The 14746-nt window shown below is 35.8% G+C and overlaps 1 protein-coding gene across 1 annotated transcript in view; it reads right to left on the bottom strand.

The window, feature by feature from the left end:
• Positions 1-14746, bottom strand: part of ATM (ATM serine/threonine kinase) — a 59778-nt gene that overhangs the window by 6604 nt on the left and 38428 nt on the right. Inside the window, exons 45-57 of the mRNA XM_009999394.1 lie at positions 14625-14746; positions 13097-13201; positions 12481-12600; positions 11185-11419; positions 8971-9138; positions 7004-7117; positions 5768-5985; positions 4844-5051; positions 3789-3902; positions 2934-3092; positions 2242-2380; positions 1795-1877; positions 519-659 (exon numbers count right to left, since the gene is read on the bottom strand). Coding sequence (XP_009997696.1) covers positions 519-659; positions 1795-1877; positions 2242-2380; positions 2934-3092; positions 3789-3902; positions 4844-5051; positions 5768-5985; positions 7004-7117; positions 8971-9138; positions 11185-11419; positions 12481-12600; positions 13097-13201; positions 14625-14746 — 1926 coding nt within the window. The remainder of the gene's footprint in view (positions 1-518; positions 660-1794; positions 1878-2241; positions 2381-2933; positions 3093-3788; positions 3903-4843; positions 5052-5767; positions 5986-7003; positions 7118-8970; positions 9139-11184; positions 11420-12480; positions 12601-13096; positions 13202-14624) is intronic.

Below are 14746 nucleotides of genomic sequence, written 5' to 3'. Positions count from 1 at the left end.
GTTTTTTAATGTTTACATTCAAAGACAGACTGAAATCAAGAGAGTTTAAAGAGAAAAAGATTTTGTTTTAGAGATTTGTGCTTCTATGTGCATGTTTTTTATTGTCTCTGAACTGTAATTCTTTTTATATGGTGAAGAAAGCAAAAAGGAGGTACTTAACACAAAATGTTGATGGCTTTTATCTGCTGGACATTTCAGGTCACTAGTTGAGACATGACCATGGGAGTCACAGGTCTTGTAGCTCTCAATACTGTATGTTACATGAGTTATTGGAAAACAATTATAAATTTATTTAATATTATTACTTATTCCATTATTATTATTAATAATAATATGTTACTTATTACTACTTGGTAATTTCCTTTATTAAAGCATTCCTGAACTGCAAAAACTGACACTTAACTGTGAAAAGTCTGCTTGTGGTACAGAAGTGATACATCTGAAAACTGACAAGAGAACTTAAATAAAATTCCAACATGCTAATTCTCTGATATGTCTTTACAACTGACAGAACCTACCTTAACCAGCTGCCTCCTTTCTTTACCATCTGATCCTACACAATCTATTATTTTAGGCAGATTCAGGCCACCTGCTAAGCGAAATTCTGGCTTAAAAGACCTTATTGTCACCAAATTTTCATATTGTCCTGTGGGATCCACCTGAAATTATAAATTAGTTTAAAATCAATGTAAATATTATCTCCATTTCACTCAGAGAAAGTGGTAATGAGTTGTTCACAAACCTTGTTAGCAGACTATATGCTAAATGTTAACAGGAGCATTCCATCATCTACAAGGATAGTACATGGGTGTTATTAGCTACAAAGCACACTGAGCAAATGAGTGAGTTTGACTCCTCCTAGTTCACCTCACTGGTAGAGCGGATGTGGTGCTGCAGACTTCCACTGAACAAGCTCTGACACAATTTCAGCCTGTCCCAACTAGCATTCTCCCAAGAAAACATTAATATACAGTTGAGGGGCACTAGGCTTACACTAGGCTGCAAATGGACCCAATCTACAGTATCTGTCTCTTCAGCCACCCTCCATATTCTCATGCCACAAAGCAACCCTACTCAGCTGTAAGAAAATACTGCTTCAGCTGTTTATATCTCCAACTATTTCAGACAGTTTGTGCTGGAGAAGAAGAAAGTATACAACAAGCATACAACAGTCCCTTGGATTGTTTTATTTAGCTTTATAGAAATAGCCTGAGGGACTTCAACACAGGGAAGTTTGGTTTCATAGCATTTAATATTTAATTGGCTGGCCCAAAAAGCCACTCTACACGCCTGAGTGTAAGATTCCTAGGTAGTGGTGTGGCATTTAAAAATTAATTCCTATGCACCCATCCAAGCAACCACTTATGCTAACTGGGAATGGATCATTTGCCATTACTGAATGGTAGAAACACATAGGCTGGCCATTTAGGAACAGCAGGAGACACATTTATTAATCCTCCCACCTTCCTGGACTCTGAGGGAGATTCAGATTCCCAAATCCTCTCTGTGATTTAGGTAGCTCATCACTCCTTTTGATAATGAAAGACAGTGGTAACAGTGGCAAAGCCATCCTCATAAAATAAGCCACTATCCAGCAAATGTAAGACGGTCTTCTAAACCATCTTCTAAACCATCTCACCCCGCATCTCCCACCTGACAGGGAAGTATCCCTGGGAGGCTGACCTGTAAAAAACATGGGAGTTCTATGAAGAGACATATGCCCTGACTGCCATTATAAAAATGTTGATTTTATAATTTTATATTATAGCATATATTTATTTCAACTTCAGTCACCTTAATCTCCATGGTAGGAACAACAACATCCTCCAAGTTCTTCAGTTTAATAATAGGCTGGTCATCTGGAATACTTATTCCTTCTGTAATTGAAAGAAATTAATGTTTTTTAAATTCAGAACTCTAAACATACACTGAAGTTCAGAAAAAAACAGTGTACATGGCTTTTGGGACCCAAAACCTCACTGCATACTTATGTCAAGCTGATTGTGATGACCACAGGACAACTGGAGTTTTCTGGAGTTTCATACTCAGAAAGTCTGAACCTCACAGTGCAAGTAATTATGATTTTCAGTCTAGACTAAGTTCTACATTTATAAAAAATAAGAGGCAGTGCTAGCACACAGTATCTCCTTTAACTAAATACCAGTATTTAGGAATACACATTTGAATCCGATAAAATAAACTTTTACTATTAAAACCAAAAGTATTTTTTCCAATACTTACTTCTTTGAGATTTCCATGGAGTAGCATCTACATTTGCTAATGTGATGTAAGCATCACAGAGTGCTTCAATGTCTCTAACCATAGGAGCTCTTCTTTTTCTAACAATATTGATTATATTGTTAGCAGCCTTCATTCTGTCCTAAAAAACCCCAACAGAATACAAATATCAGATCTTGCAAACTATACCTTTTAAGATTAAAGATGCAGCATAACATGCAAAGAAGTACAATTGAGGTACATCCTATGAAAACAGTAATAATGGACAGCCCTTTGTGATATGATTGGGTCAGAAGGGACCTATAAAGGTAATCTAGTCAAACTCCCTACAACAAGTAGGCTTTTACCATATAAAGTTCATATAAAGGAACAAAGGATATACTGCATAAGGTTAAATACTTAGATAACAGTAAAAAATACTCACTACAATATGCACTTTAAACAATAAACCAACTCAAGTCTTTGTTGCATCTAAAATGATTTTTACAGAACCACACATCAAGGTCATGCATCACAAAAGTCTTCACAATAACTGGGGCTATTTCTTGCAGGGAATATTAACCATGTTTTGTTTAACCCCATAACAAATACATGATGAGCTCTACACTGTAATACCCCTTTGACATTTTTTCCCCATTTTTTAACAAAATGAAAGGACTGAATTTGATTAATAGAACAGAATTATTTGTAGTCACCACATCAAGCTGGGAGATTTCTTTTGGTGCATTTTTAATTAACTTATTTCTTCTTATTGCATCTGGTTTTGTGAGGAGTTCATCTTTGTTAGCATTTGCCAAAGCGAATATTATAAACAAAGTATGATGTGGATGATCCAGTGAAATTCTAGACATTAGCTGTTGAGAAAAACAAAAAGATCCCATTACTGAAAACTGTAAAGAAAGAAAACCTACTTAATTAACATTCTTAATTGTTTTGAACTTCTAACGTTCCTCATAAGAAATAAAAAGTAATACTTAAAACAGTAGTTCTACAACTAAAATACATTCAAAGTATATTACTATATATGTTTAAGACTATTCTTATAAAACAAGAAAATCAAACAGGTAGCAAGGAAGAAGGTCCTCAGTCCTCTTAACCTTTTCCCCACTATACTAATTCTGCGTAATTCATTTTTACTAGACCTGTATCACCCATGTAACTCATTTAGCAATAACTGCTCAAAGGAAGACACACTATTAAGGTGTATGCACTACAAAGCCAATCAACATATCTTCAGATACAAGAAGCATAAATTACATTATTCAGAACTTGATGAAAACCTAAACCACCCATCATCTTGGTTCCCATCCGAGCAGCCAGCTGGTACATCAGAGGCAAAAACTTGTATGAAGGGATTTTCTCTGCATTTTTCTGTAGGGGAGAAAACTCAAGTTAGAAAGCTGTGCTAAATACAAGAGAAAACTGTAATCATAACGAGGTAAGGTGTAATGAACACCAGGTAAGGGCTAGCTCAAAGGAAGACACACTATTAAGGTGTATGCACTACAAAGCCAATCAACATATCTTCAGATACAAGAAGCATAAATTACATTATTCAGAACTTGATGAAAACCTAAACCACCCATCATCTTGGTTCCCATCCGAGCAGCCAGCTGGTACATCAGAGGCAAAAACTTGTATGAAGGGATTTTCTCTGCATTTTTCTGTAGGGGAGAAAACTCAAGTTAGAAAGCTGTGCTAAATACAAGAGAAAACTGTAATCATAACGAGGTAAGGTGTAATGAACACCAGGTAAGGGCTAGGCAATTTCGGTTTTGCCTTTTTTTTTTTTTTAAACTGAGAGTAATCATTGCTGTGTGACCAAATGGCAAACCAGTGAGTGTCACATCCTCTTGGTTCATGTTTCCTGAATGCTACAAGTCCTTCACATGAAAACTATTTTCTACTCTATTAGAGCACAGCTTAGATTGATTCAGAATTAATTTCTAAATTCTTTGTGGAAACAGACAATCCTAACTGGAAAAGAAAATTCAATCTAGCTTAAGGCAAGAAAGAGTTGTGTGTTAAAAATGTAAGTAAAGGAACAGTTTCCATTTTTCAAAGGTTATTATAACACATAGCGAATTATTAAATTACGCAGTTCTGTTATAAACAGATTACTCAGGTAAGAATTAACACATTTCCTGCGTGATTCTAAAAATGATACAACCAGCCTTAGAATGAGAACTTTACTGGTACCTGACTACTGAGTTATGCAGACAATCTAAAAGCATATCCTTTCACCTAAAAATATGTATTATATAAACTAGAATAATGTACTAAAGGATGTTGCAGATGGGTAGTATCCAAAGTATGTAAAGAACAAAGTGACAACAGTGGAAGATCATAAGATATGCTTAATCATAGAGACTTGTCAAATTAAAATGCTAAATTAAGTTAAATTAAAATGCATTGAGAATTACAGGTATCACTGATTAAAACTGATGGTCAATAATGACTGAAAAGAGCAAGTTTTGTGGGGAAGGCTGGGGAGACCTGCAGGAGAGCACACTGCACAGCACTCTAATTCATCTTCTAGATACACAGAAGAAGAAGATAGATGGATCACTTCATGTGAGAGCATAGGAAAAGCAATAGCATATACCTTCATCATTTCATTGACTCTATCAACTCCAGAATTTTCAAGCCACAGGGAACAGAGCCGGAAGATCCACATATCATGTTCTTCTCCACTCAGTAAACAGCTGATATAGTTCTCCACTGCTTTACACAAGAAACGCTTACGATCCTCAGTCAGGGCACGTATGGCACATTCATCCAGTTCAAGTTCCCGCTGAACCTTCACTGTGTATCTGTGTGAACACACAATATTTTTAACCAACAAATTATCTCTTAACAAACTTACAGCAAGTCCATCCCTAGTTCCTCTTACTTACTAAAATTTAAAATTATATTTTGGCATTTTAAACTTGTTTTGCATGTACAAGCACAGTAAAATAAACAACTGAGCAACCAAACTGTGGGAGCAATTCCTTTGGTGTATGTCCACAGACACCCACCACTCTCAATAAATTTTCAGTCAGTGTCTTTTTTCCTTTGTAATGATTTAATCCCAATATTCATATAAATGTGAACATCCAGTACAGATCATTTGTGCAAAGACTTCCATTTCCAGCAGCTGAAGTCCAGTTTTTTCTGCTCACCTGTAACTGCTCTTACTAAATCTGTAGGAATTCTGTATGAAGATGAATTCTACTCTTCCACCAAATATATACAGGAGAAAAATCTCATGCTCAGTCATTTTTACTCTGTAACCTTTTCTTTGTCAAATAAACTGAACAGATCCAGGGAATAAATGTGAATTCTGGTCCATGATCATCCACACCGTTCAACTGCTGTAACACTCCTTGGCTTAGTTTTGGCCCACACTATCTAGCACTCTCCTAGACCATGTTCAGGCACCGTTCACAATCTATTTGCAACAAGCACCACACATTTGGCCAAAGAATTAGGAAAGATGAAGCCTTTGATAGCTCCACAGTAACCACCTCTCCATTTGAATGCTCACCTGTTTGTCTGAACTTTACGCTCCCTGATGAGCCCCACCTCCTCCTTGGCCTTCTTCAGCAGGGCCTGCTTATTTTCAAACTCTGAGGACTTCATGTAATTCTCAATCCGCTGGTACTGACTATCTGAGAAACGAGCCAATGACAGGAAAGCCTTCATCTTGCCTTTCTTTAGCTCATCACTGTTGTCTCCACTGTGGCTTGCAGCAATTTCCACAGCCTACAAGGGAAGTTTAAATATTGGTAAGACTGATCACTAGACTAATAGCAGTGCATAATACTTGACTGAACTCTGTTATCACAGAAAACCAGAATGGCTGAAGTTGGAAGTCGCCTTGTACACCCCTCCTGATCAAGCTGAGTCATGTGCTTGAACAGGTTATTTAATGTTGCCTATGATGGAATACATATGTACACAAAATAAAACCTACCAGGCTTAATATTTTTCTCCTAAATGAATTTAATATTTGAGGAAGCATTTCAGTGCAAACAGAGGAAAAGATGTATGAAACTGTTTGAAACAGTTTTAATAACCAGACAGGAGTCTCCTACAGCTATCCAGTTTTTAGAGTAACTAGGTGTGAAGTTTTACAATACTTTTAAAATCTTGTATCATAGGATGGTGAGAAAAAAATAGAAGACAGTCCAATAAGTGCCAAAAATAAAATAAATTATATGTAAAAGTCATTGATTCAAATCATCAGAGTGAAGAAAGCATGTAGAGAGTAACGCAGAAAGGCAGTTATGTAAAGTTTCACAAAATATTATTAAATAAAGAAATGCAGAGTGAAAAAACATTAATAAAAAAATTTCTACTAAGAGTTTTTTAAAAATTACAGTACTTTGAAACACTAGAAGAAGAGTTCCCAGCACCTGGAAAGAGAACGCTACAACTACCATCATTGTCCACACTCGTAAGTGCATGATCTGTCCTAAGAAGAAAAGGATGGGGATGGAGTGGGATAGGAAAGGGAAACTAGACTAGTGGCTGTAATCACTGCACTTCTAAACCAATATTACACAGAAATTTCACTGTGAATTCTACAAACCCTTATTATTAATATTTTATAAGATTACAGTGCTACACAATACTATGTGAAACTATAATAATTTTTAAAGTAACCACATTTTTAATCCAGAAGCAAGAAGGCTGCATGGAAAAATTTAATTGACATTTTAACACCATATTTTAGCATAGCATTATCTGAAAGACTGCACATTTCAAAGACTGGATGCACCTTTTCTAAGTATTTCTGCATGATGACTGTAGGGTTTTCCAAGCATGTTTCTGCTAACCAGGTTCCACACAGCCTCAGACACTCTGTATACATCAATTTCAGATGAGGATCATTCTCAACCTTGGATAAAGTAATTTTTGGGAAAAAAAAAGAAAAAAGAATGAGGCATCAAATAAAAACACCTTTTACATATCAGGCCATTTATAAAGCATTTATACCCTGAATATAATTCAGTCTCTCAGGCCTATTATTCATAACGTCTCTATAGAGGAATTTACCACCTATATCCACAGTAGTCAATAGCCTTAAACCATGTTCACATTCTATGTTAGACTAAAAGAGAGCATGTTTTTAAATACCTGACAGTTTGAACAATGAAAAACAGATGAAACAGTGACCAAAAAAAAATAATTAATAGCATGTTTCCAAATAGTATTTTGTAACATCCTCATTTAGACTGAAGTATCACAGTATACTCCATAGGAAACATTCAGGAACTGCAATAACTAACTACATGTGAACAACTTTTTCAGACTTCGTACATGGAAACTTGGTTAAAAGTGCTCTGAGAAGATGATGAAGCAGGTTTCCAAAGGACTTGCCTCCAGATACAAAGTTCAGCTTTAACTGTGTAGCAGGACAAGTTTTTAAAATACTTTCAGTATAGGGCACATATCAGAGACCACCTGATTATGATGGCAATTCTGGCTGTGAAATAGTGATGGAAATCATAGGCTGTGAAAACACAAAACCTCCTTATGTGGGCATCCTCTCACTGGCAGGTGAGAGGATGACTACATTTTTGGAGGCCCTAATCAACTGATTCATGGAGCAATCACACATTATGTCTGCAATATAGGTATGCTTCTTTAGCATAAAATGTATTATTAGTGTCTTCCCTTATTGGTCTTTTTATACACAATAAGAACTAGAGGTAAAACCATTATTATTATTCTTCTAACTGAAACATGTACACTGTTAAAGTTCCCAACATAATATGTATCAGGAATTGGTCAGCAGGACTAGGGAAGTGATCATGCCCCTCTGCTCAGCACTGCTGAGGCCACACCACAAACCAAATGCAGTTTTGGGCCCCTCACTACAAGAAGGACATTAAGGTGTTGGAGCATGTCTCAAGAAGAGAAAAGAAGCTGGTGAAGGGTTTGGAAAACAAGCCTTACGAGAAGCAGCTGAGGGAACTGGAGTTGTTTAGCCTAGAGAAAAGGAGGCTGAGGGGAGACCTTGCTATCTCTTACTACCTGAAAGGAGGTTGTAGTGAGGTGGAGGTTGGTCTCTTCTCGCACTAGGACAAGAGTAAATGGCCTCAGGCTCCACCAGGCAACATTTAGATCGGATATTAGGAACAAAATTCTTTACTGAAAGGGTTGTCAGGCACTGGAACAGGCTGCCACAGGAAGTGGTGGAGTCACCATCCCAGAAGGTATTCAAAAGACATATAGCTGGGGTGCTTAAGGACATGGTTTAGTGGTGGATGTGGCAGCACTAGGTTAATAGTTGGGTTTGGTTACCATAAAGGTCTTTTCCAACCTAAATAATTCTATGATTCTATGCCTAAATGATCCTGCTTGGCTATTAGTCTCTTAAGTACTGATGGAGAACAAGATGGCACACCACTATGTAACAGTTTTGTTTAAAACTAGTTAATTTTTTATCAAGGGAAATCATCTCTGATTTTAAAAAGCTACCCATTTCACAGTGGTGGCACTTCAGGCAAAATGATGAATAATTATTCTAACATTTGCCACTCTTACAGATTTGATTTGAAAACCCCTGACAAATTTTGCTAATATATACTTTTTTACTTTCAGACATTTTTAAAGTACAAAACAGACACAGTAGTGTTGCAGACAGCCTCTTAATTTTCTTCCAAGGGAAAAGTTCATAAAGTGGAAATAGGATCCTAAATAATTTAATTCCCATAAGTTTATACATTATATTACACATACCTGAAACCAATCTGCATCTAGTTTTTTTATCATCCTTTTAAGAATATTCAGTGCAAGACTCTCTTCCTTTTTAGCCCAGAAAACCTGAGCTTCTTCCAGTTGCCATTCAGAAACTCCAGATCCCATTGGATTGTATTGTTTAATCTGAAACATAGCTTTTTCTGGGAGCTGAAATTGAAAAAACATTATAGACAATTCTTTTAAGTCTAATACAAGTATTTAATGGCAAGTGTTGTTTTTAAATTCCATTTTCATTTGCTCTACCTGAGCAGCACATTTTGTCTGTTCAATGCTAAGCATTTATTTGCAGGAAAGAGATGAAGTTATTTTTCTATATACTGGAAAATCCTGATTTGCAACAAAAATAAACTATGGAATTCAACTTTACAAACCTCAAAATAAAACATCAATGTTTAAAATTTTAAACTACTTGGATGTATAAAGTACAGAAATTCTTCAATCAGTACCTGCTGAAATAATATTTATAATGTTACCCTTGCAATTATTGTTACATGCAAAGAGACCACATAAAAATAAGAAAAGTGACACCATCAGGCACAAAGTCTTTAGTATGCCTATTTTTTCACTCATATGACTAGCAAAGTAATATCCTCATTACTTAGTAATCTAATATTGCTATGATCGTACAAAAAGCAAACTGTCTTTTTAACAACATCAAAGATTGAGAGTGATGTATATTTTAACACACTGTTCAAACAATAACCCAATCAAGCAAACTTTTAAGTGAGCAAGGTAAAGAATTAAAATGTAAGTATGCCTATAAATGACAATGTAAGTTTGGGTACTTCAATTAGTGGTCCATGTAATCATAGAATGGTTTTGGGTGGAAAAGACCTTGAAGACCAACAGGTTCCAACCTCCCTGCTACGAGCAGGGACACCTCACACTAGGCCAGGCTGCTCTAAGATGAAGATTCTATATGACACTCTCCTCCTTCCCCTCATGGGTGGTAGTGGCACCAAAAGGGAATAAAAGCAGTGTGTTGCAAAGAGAGCTTCCTCAAGCACTGTCCTCCATCCAGACACTCAGTGTTGTCAACTACTAGTGTGCCAAAAGGGAATGGTTATCATGCCACAGGCTGAAAAACTGATAAGGCCCAGAAGTCTGCACCAAAGGTTGCACGTGGTCTGCAACACTGATGAGCCCAGAATGATAGTTTTTCAGAAACACACTGGCTCAATCTTTCAGCACCTTCTAATCCTCCCAAAATATAGCACCTCAATTTTAATTTTCTTCTGTAAGCAAAAATTAAAGTGAAAGAAAAATTAAATTTTGTTGAGGCTCTTACACAACATTTCACCACAGTGTTAGTGGCTGAGCAGCCATGAGATAAAAATATCCTGAAGAAGTAATCATAGCATCATAGAATGGGTTTGGTTGGAAAGAACCTAAAGAACATCAAATCTTCCCAAACAATCCTGGAGGCACCAGCAATATCACTCAGCTCATAGGACAGGTAGTTAGACCTAAGCAGAAAATTTGGGACTCTGCTTCTGACAAACCTTGCAAATTTATGCAATCAAAACGAGCTATTCTACTGATTTGATCATGATTCATGAAAAGACTTAGAAGCCAGCTTAATACAGTTCCACATATTTTAAAGTGTTAAACAACTTTCCAGGTTATATATTTAGCTGGAACTATTTTCTGCAGAGCTTCTTGAAGGATATTGTTGCTCTGTGTTGTTGAGTTACTACTACAGATGCAATACCTAGAGTAAGCCGAGAGTGACTCTGGACCTTTAAATGCACTTGCAGAAACCACCAACACTGCAAATCCCATTTAAGTCCTTCACAGAGAAGTACTGGCCACAGTGCAATCGTGCTTTGAGACAACACTAAATACACAGATGTCATAGGGTTATTTCTGCAGCTTTACTCTGCAACATGACAACAGTCTGATGTAAGTGAAAGCTAGATATATAAAGCTGCACCAAAATAAATTAAAACGGCTGTAAGAGCATTCTTCACTAAAAATGTCATTTTTATATTACCTACCTCATACAGTAGCTTACAGTATAAAATTCAGAAAACATGCCCATAAATACAATTAATTCATAAGTTCTAAATTGTTTAAGTCTCCAACTGATTGATTCATTGAATAAATGTAGAACAGAGTTAATATCTAATATGAAGTTACTTTATAAACTAATAAACTAAACATCCATCACTGATCTTCCCTGGGATTTGTTACCTGTGTATTTTTAGCAGTTCTTGCCAATCTCGAGAGCTCCACAAGATGTTTGGTCAGGATGTCTTTAATACACTCTCTTTTGGTATTTTCATTCTCCTTTTCAAGTAAGATCTCCAAAATGACAGTGCGCAGAGCCAGGATAGGTTCCTGGAAACGGAAGTCACTGTCCTTGAGAAGCTGGGACTGCCTCTGCCATTGCAAGTAAGTATCATTCAGTTGTTGAGTAGTAACAGATCTGCAATTGTCAGCAAAGAAAAAGACCTGTTAGAAATCCTCACTAAATTTCAGTGAAATGCACGATGAGTAACAAAAGTAAATTACTGAGGTAGTTCATAGTTCAAAACCAAGTCCATAAAAACCTACAATTATTCATATGGAGAACAGACTGTCAGCCTTCCAGTTTTAACAAACACGAAGATCAAGAGATCAACATGAGCAAGGTGAATAACTCCACTGCAAACATTCTTCATAAAGCATCAAAAACTGTTGTGTTAAAGGTCCATCAGCAAAGGGAATCACATTTAAACACAGGGCTACTTAAAGATTAGAGACCAAGGTTCTTATTTAATTATAAAGGTTGTATATGGATTAATATAAGGATAAATTCCAAACTATGACATTGTAGCTGTGTAGCTGTCATTATATGTATTCTTTTCTTAGGTAATGCATTAACTGCAAACAGCAATGGTTGACAAGGTCCTGAACATGCTAAATGTCTGTGGGATGACAATAAGCTACCAAACAAATACAATTATAGCAGAAAAAAATCAATGTAAATAGCACTACAGAGATAAATACCTTCCTACAATTAAAAAGCAGTATTAGCAATTCAGGGTGAACACTGATGGTAACAGTGGTCCATGAAGAAAGTGATTCCAACTGTAACATATTTCACTTTCTTTATGGGTATCATCAAGGAAACAGAAAACATTTTTTGAAAGGTAACTATAAGAGGATGATTCAGTCACTTTAGTAAAACAAAGACTAGGACATATGACTGCTAGATTGTAGTATACAAGGGAACTCAAAACAAAGGAAAGAAAACAATTGTTTAAAATACAATATTGGCATAATACAAAATAAGTTAAAATAGATCATTATTAAATCCAGTCTGGAAACAAAGAGAATCCACATGTGCCTTCACACAGTAAAGACAGAATCCATATAATTTTTAAGATGAAGTTTGGGATGTTCATGAATAAAATTTTCTGGGGTCATTTTCTTTTTGTGCTAGACTTGACCACCAAAAATCCTGAAAACTGAGAAAGGAATATTAAAACAACATTAAAAAAATACCTGGAGAACAGCTGACCTATATTTTCCAACTCTCCAATTAGCTGTAGTCTGCAAAGAGTTGGATATAATGAATAAACAGACTCAAGACTTCCTCTGCACAGCTCTTCCACTTCATTCACTCTATGGATTTAACACAGAAATAGTAAATTTATTTTTTTTTTATTATCCACAAGTAATTCTATATATCCCTAACATAATTTCCATGTAGTGAACAGAATTTAAACAGCAAAACGACTCAGTTAGGAATGATTCTGTATTACCATCAACATTCAAAAAATAACATTTGTCAGTAAATGAAAACATGGTAAGCAAATATCAACTCTAGAGCTTATGTGATAGCTCAGGTAAAGAAGAGTAATCAACATTCAAATCCACTTAAGAGGACTGCAAATTAAGCAATGTACACTACAGGAAATGTATGCATTTGTATACAAAATTTATCTCTGAAAAGGACAAATTTAAGTTAAAAAACATAGAAATGAAGTTGCAGTCCAGAAGCAGTAATTTTATTCTATGTATGAGTCTTTAAGACCATAAAACCTCCTAATAGTGACTGGTGACTACAAACACACACACTCTCCACATCTATCACAGCAAAACATTTGCACACAGGTACCTGGCATCTTTAAGATTGTCATAGAAGGAAGAGAATTCCTTATCCCGTAAAGACTGAAGAGCATCATACAATGATTCATGGTACCCTGGTCTTCCTGTCTCATTTCTTAAACATAAAACAAAAAATAGCATAAAAGGAAATTATATTTATCTACAAAGAAGTCAATTTTATCACGTTTAGTAGCACATTTTCTGCAGTTGGATAGATTGATGTTTTGCATGATAAAAAAAACATGCAATCCTTCAAATTTTGAATTAATTTGGCATTTTATAAATTCAAGTTGTTATTTTAAAGCAAATTAAAAACACTAATTGTTAAAATATTTGGAATAAGGGGAGTATGTTCAAGGTTGTATCAAAAACACAACACAAAACCAAGTGCAAGATAAAAATCTAATCATACCACATTTCTCCCAGTATTATGTTGAAAGGTATATATATTTTTATATATATGCATATTTATAATTTTTTTTTTAAAGGAAAAAACAAAGAAAACTAGAAGGCTGAAAAAGCCTAAGTGTTCAATTTAATTTTCTCTTGGTTTTTTTCACTTGTCTTTTTTATTCTTTTTTCTTTCTTCTGCTTGACCTTCCTCTTTCCTACTATCTCTTTCTCTCTCTTTTAATCTTACAAATTGTTTTTTCTGCTCCTGTACTAAAGCTGAACATTCTATTTGCCTAGGACATTTCTAACCAGAGAGGTTTATATAGACCCTAAGCCAGGGACAAAGAGAGTCCACCTGTATGATTGTGGCATGGCATATGCCCTTCAATAGGATAGGTCTGTCAAGTCCTCCAGGTGCTTCTAAACAATGATCTTAAGACAGTGCAGGAGAAATGAACAAATACACCAAGAGTACGGTCTCCAGGCCCATCTCTCCGAGGGTCTTAGGAGAAAAATCCTCCATTATCTTGATTACTGGAAGTTAATGTAGAAGGAGTTACTGAAGACCCCATCACTTAACTTCTGCTTTTGCTAAAATGTAGTGAATCTGTTCCATATTTCACCTTCAATGTGCAATGATGTAGCTGTGCTAGGAAGGGGCAGAGTTCACAATATATCCTGCCCAGTCATATGAAATAACTAATGCCAGGCATCCCACATTACACAAGGGAAGAAATTACTTCTTACAAGGGAGTAGCTATCAATCAACATTGATCTTAATAACCTCTTGTGGCTTACCAAGCAGTATTTTCCCTATTTGCTTATAAATTAAACATTTAAAACTATCTATCCCTCATAAGTACTGAAAACACTCTACTATCAGAGTCAAAAATGAACAATTTCAGTTTATATTTATGAACAATCAAAGAGAAGAATCAAGTGTGTACAACTTTCCAGGAAAATGAGAAGTGATGTGCATACAAACCAGACAGATCTACATGAAAAAGACTGCTTTTCAGTTAAATGATTAAGATCAATTAGGTGACTTGCTTCACAGAAATTGTATTCCCATGTTGCCTTTTTGCTTGCAGCTGAAACCACTGCCTTTCACCTAAAATAACTAGCAAAGAAGTAAGTCTGTTTACTTGACAGAAGAGATGGAGCCCCACTGCATGTTTCTCCATGCTGCCTGGTAGCGTATTTCCTGGAGTTCCGTGGACCACTCCGTGTTTTCATGTTCCAGTCCTTTTAAATATGTGGAAAGAGT

Source organism: Chaetura pelagica, unplaced genomic scaffold (genome assembly GCF_000747805.2).
Source record: "Chaetura pelagica isolate M959 unplaced genomic scaffold, ChaPel_1.0 scaffold85, whole genome shotgun sequence".
Taxonomy (NCBI): domain Eukaryota; kingdom Metazoa; phylum Chordata; class Aves; order Apodiformes; family Apodidae; genus Chaetura; species Chaetura pelagica.
This window is presented reverse-complemented; position numbering and strand designations above follow the sequence as displayed.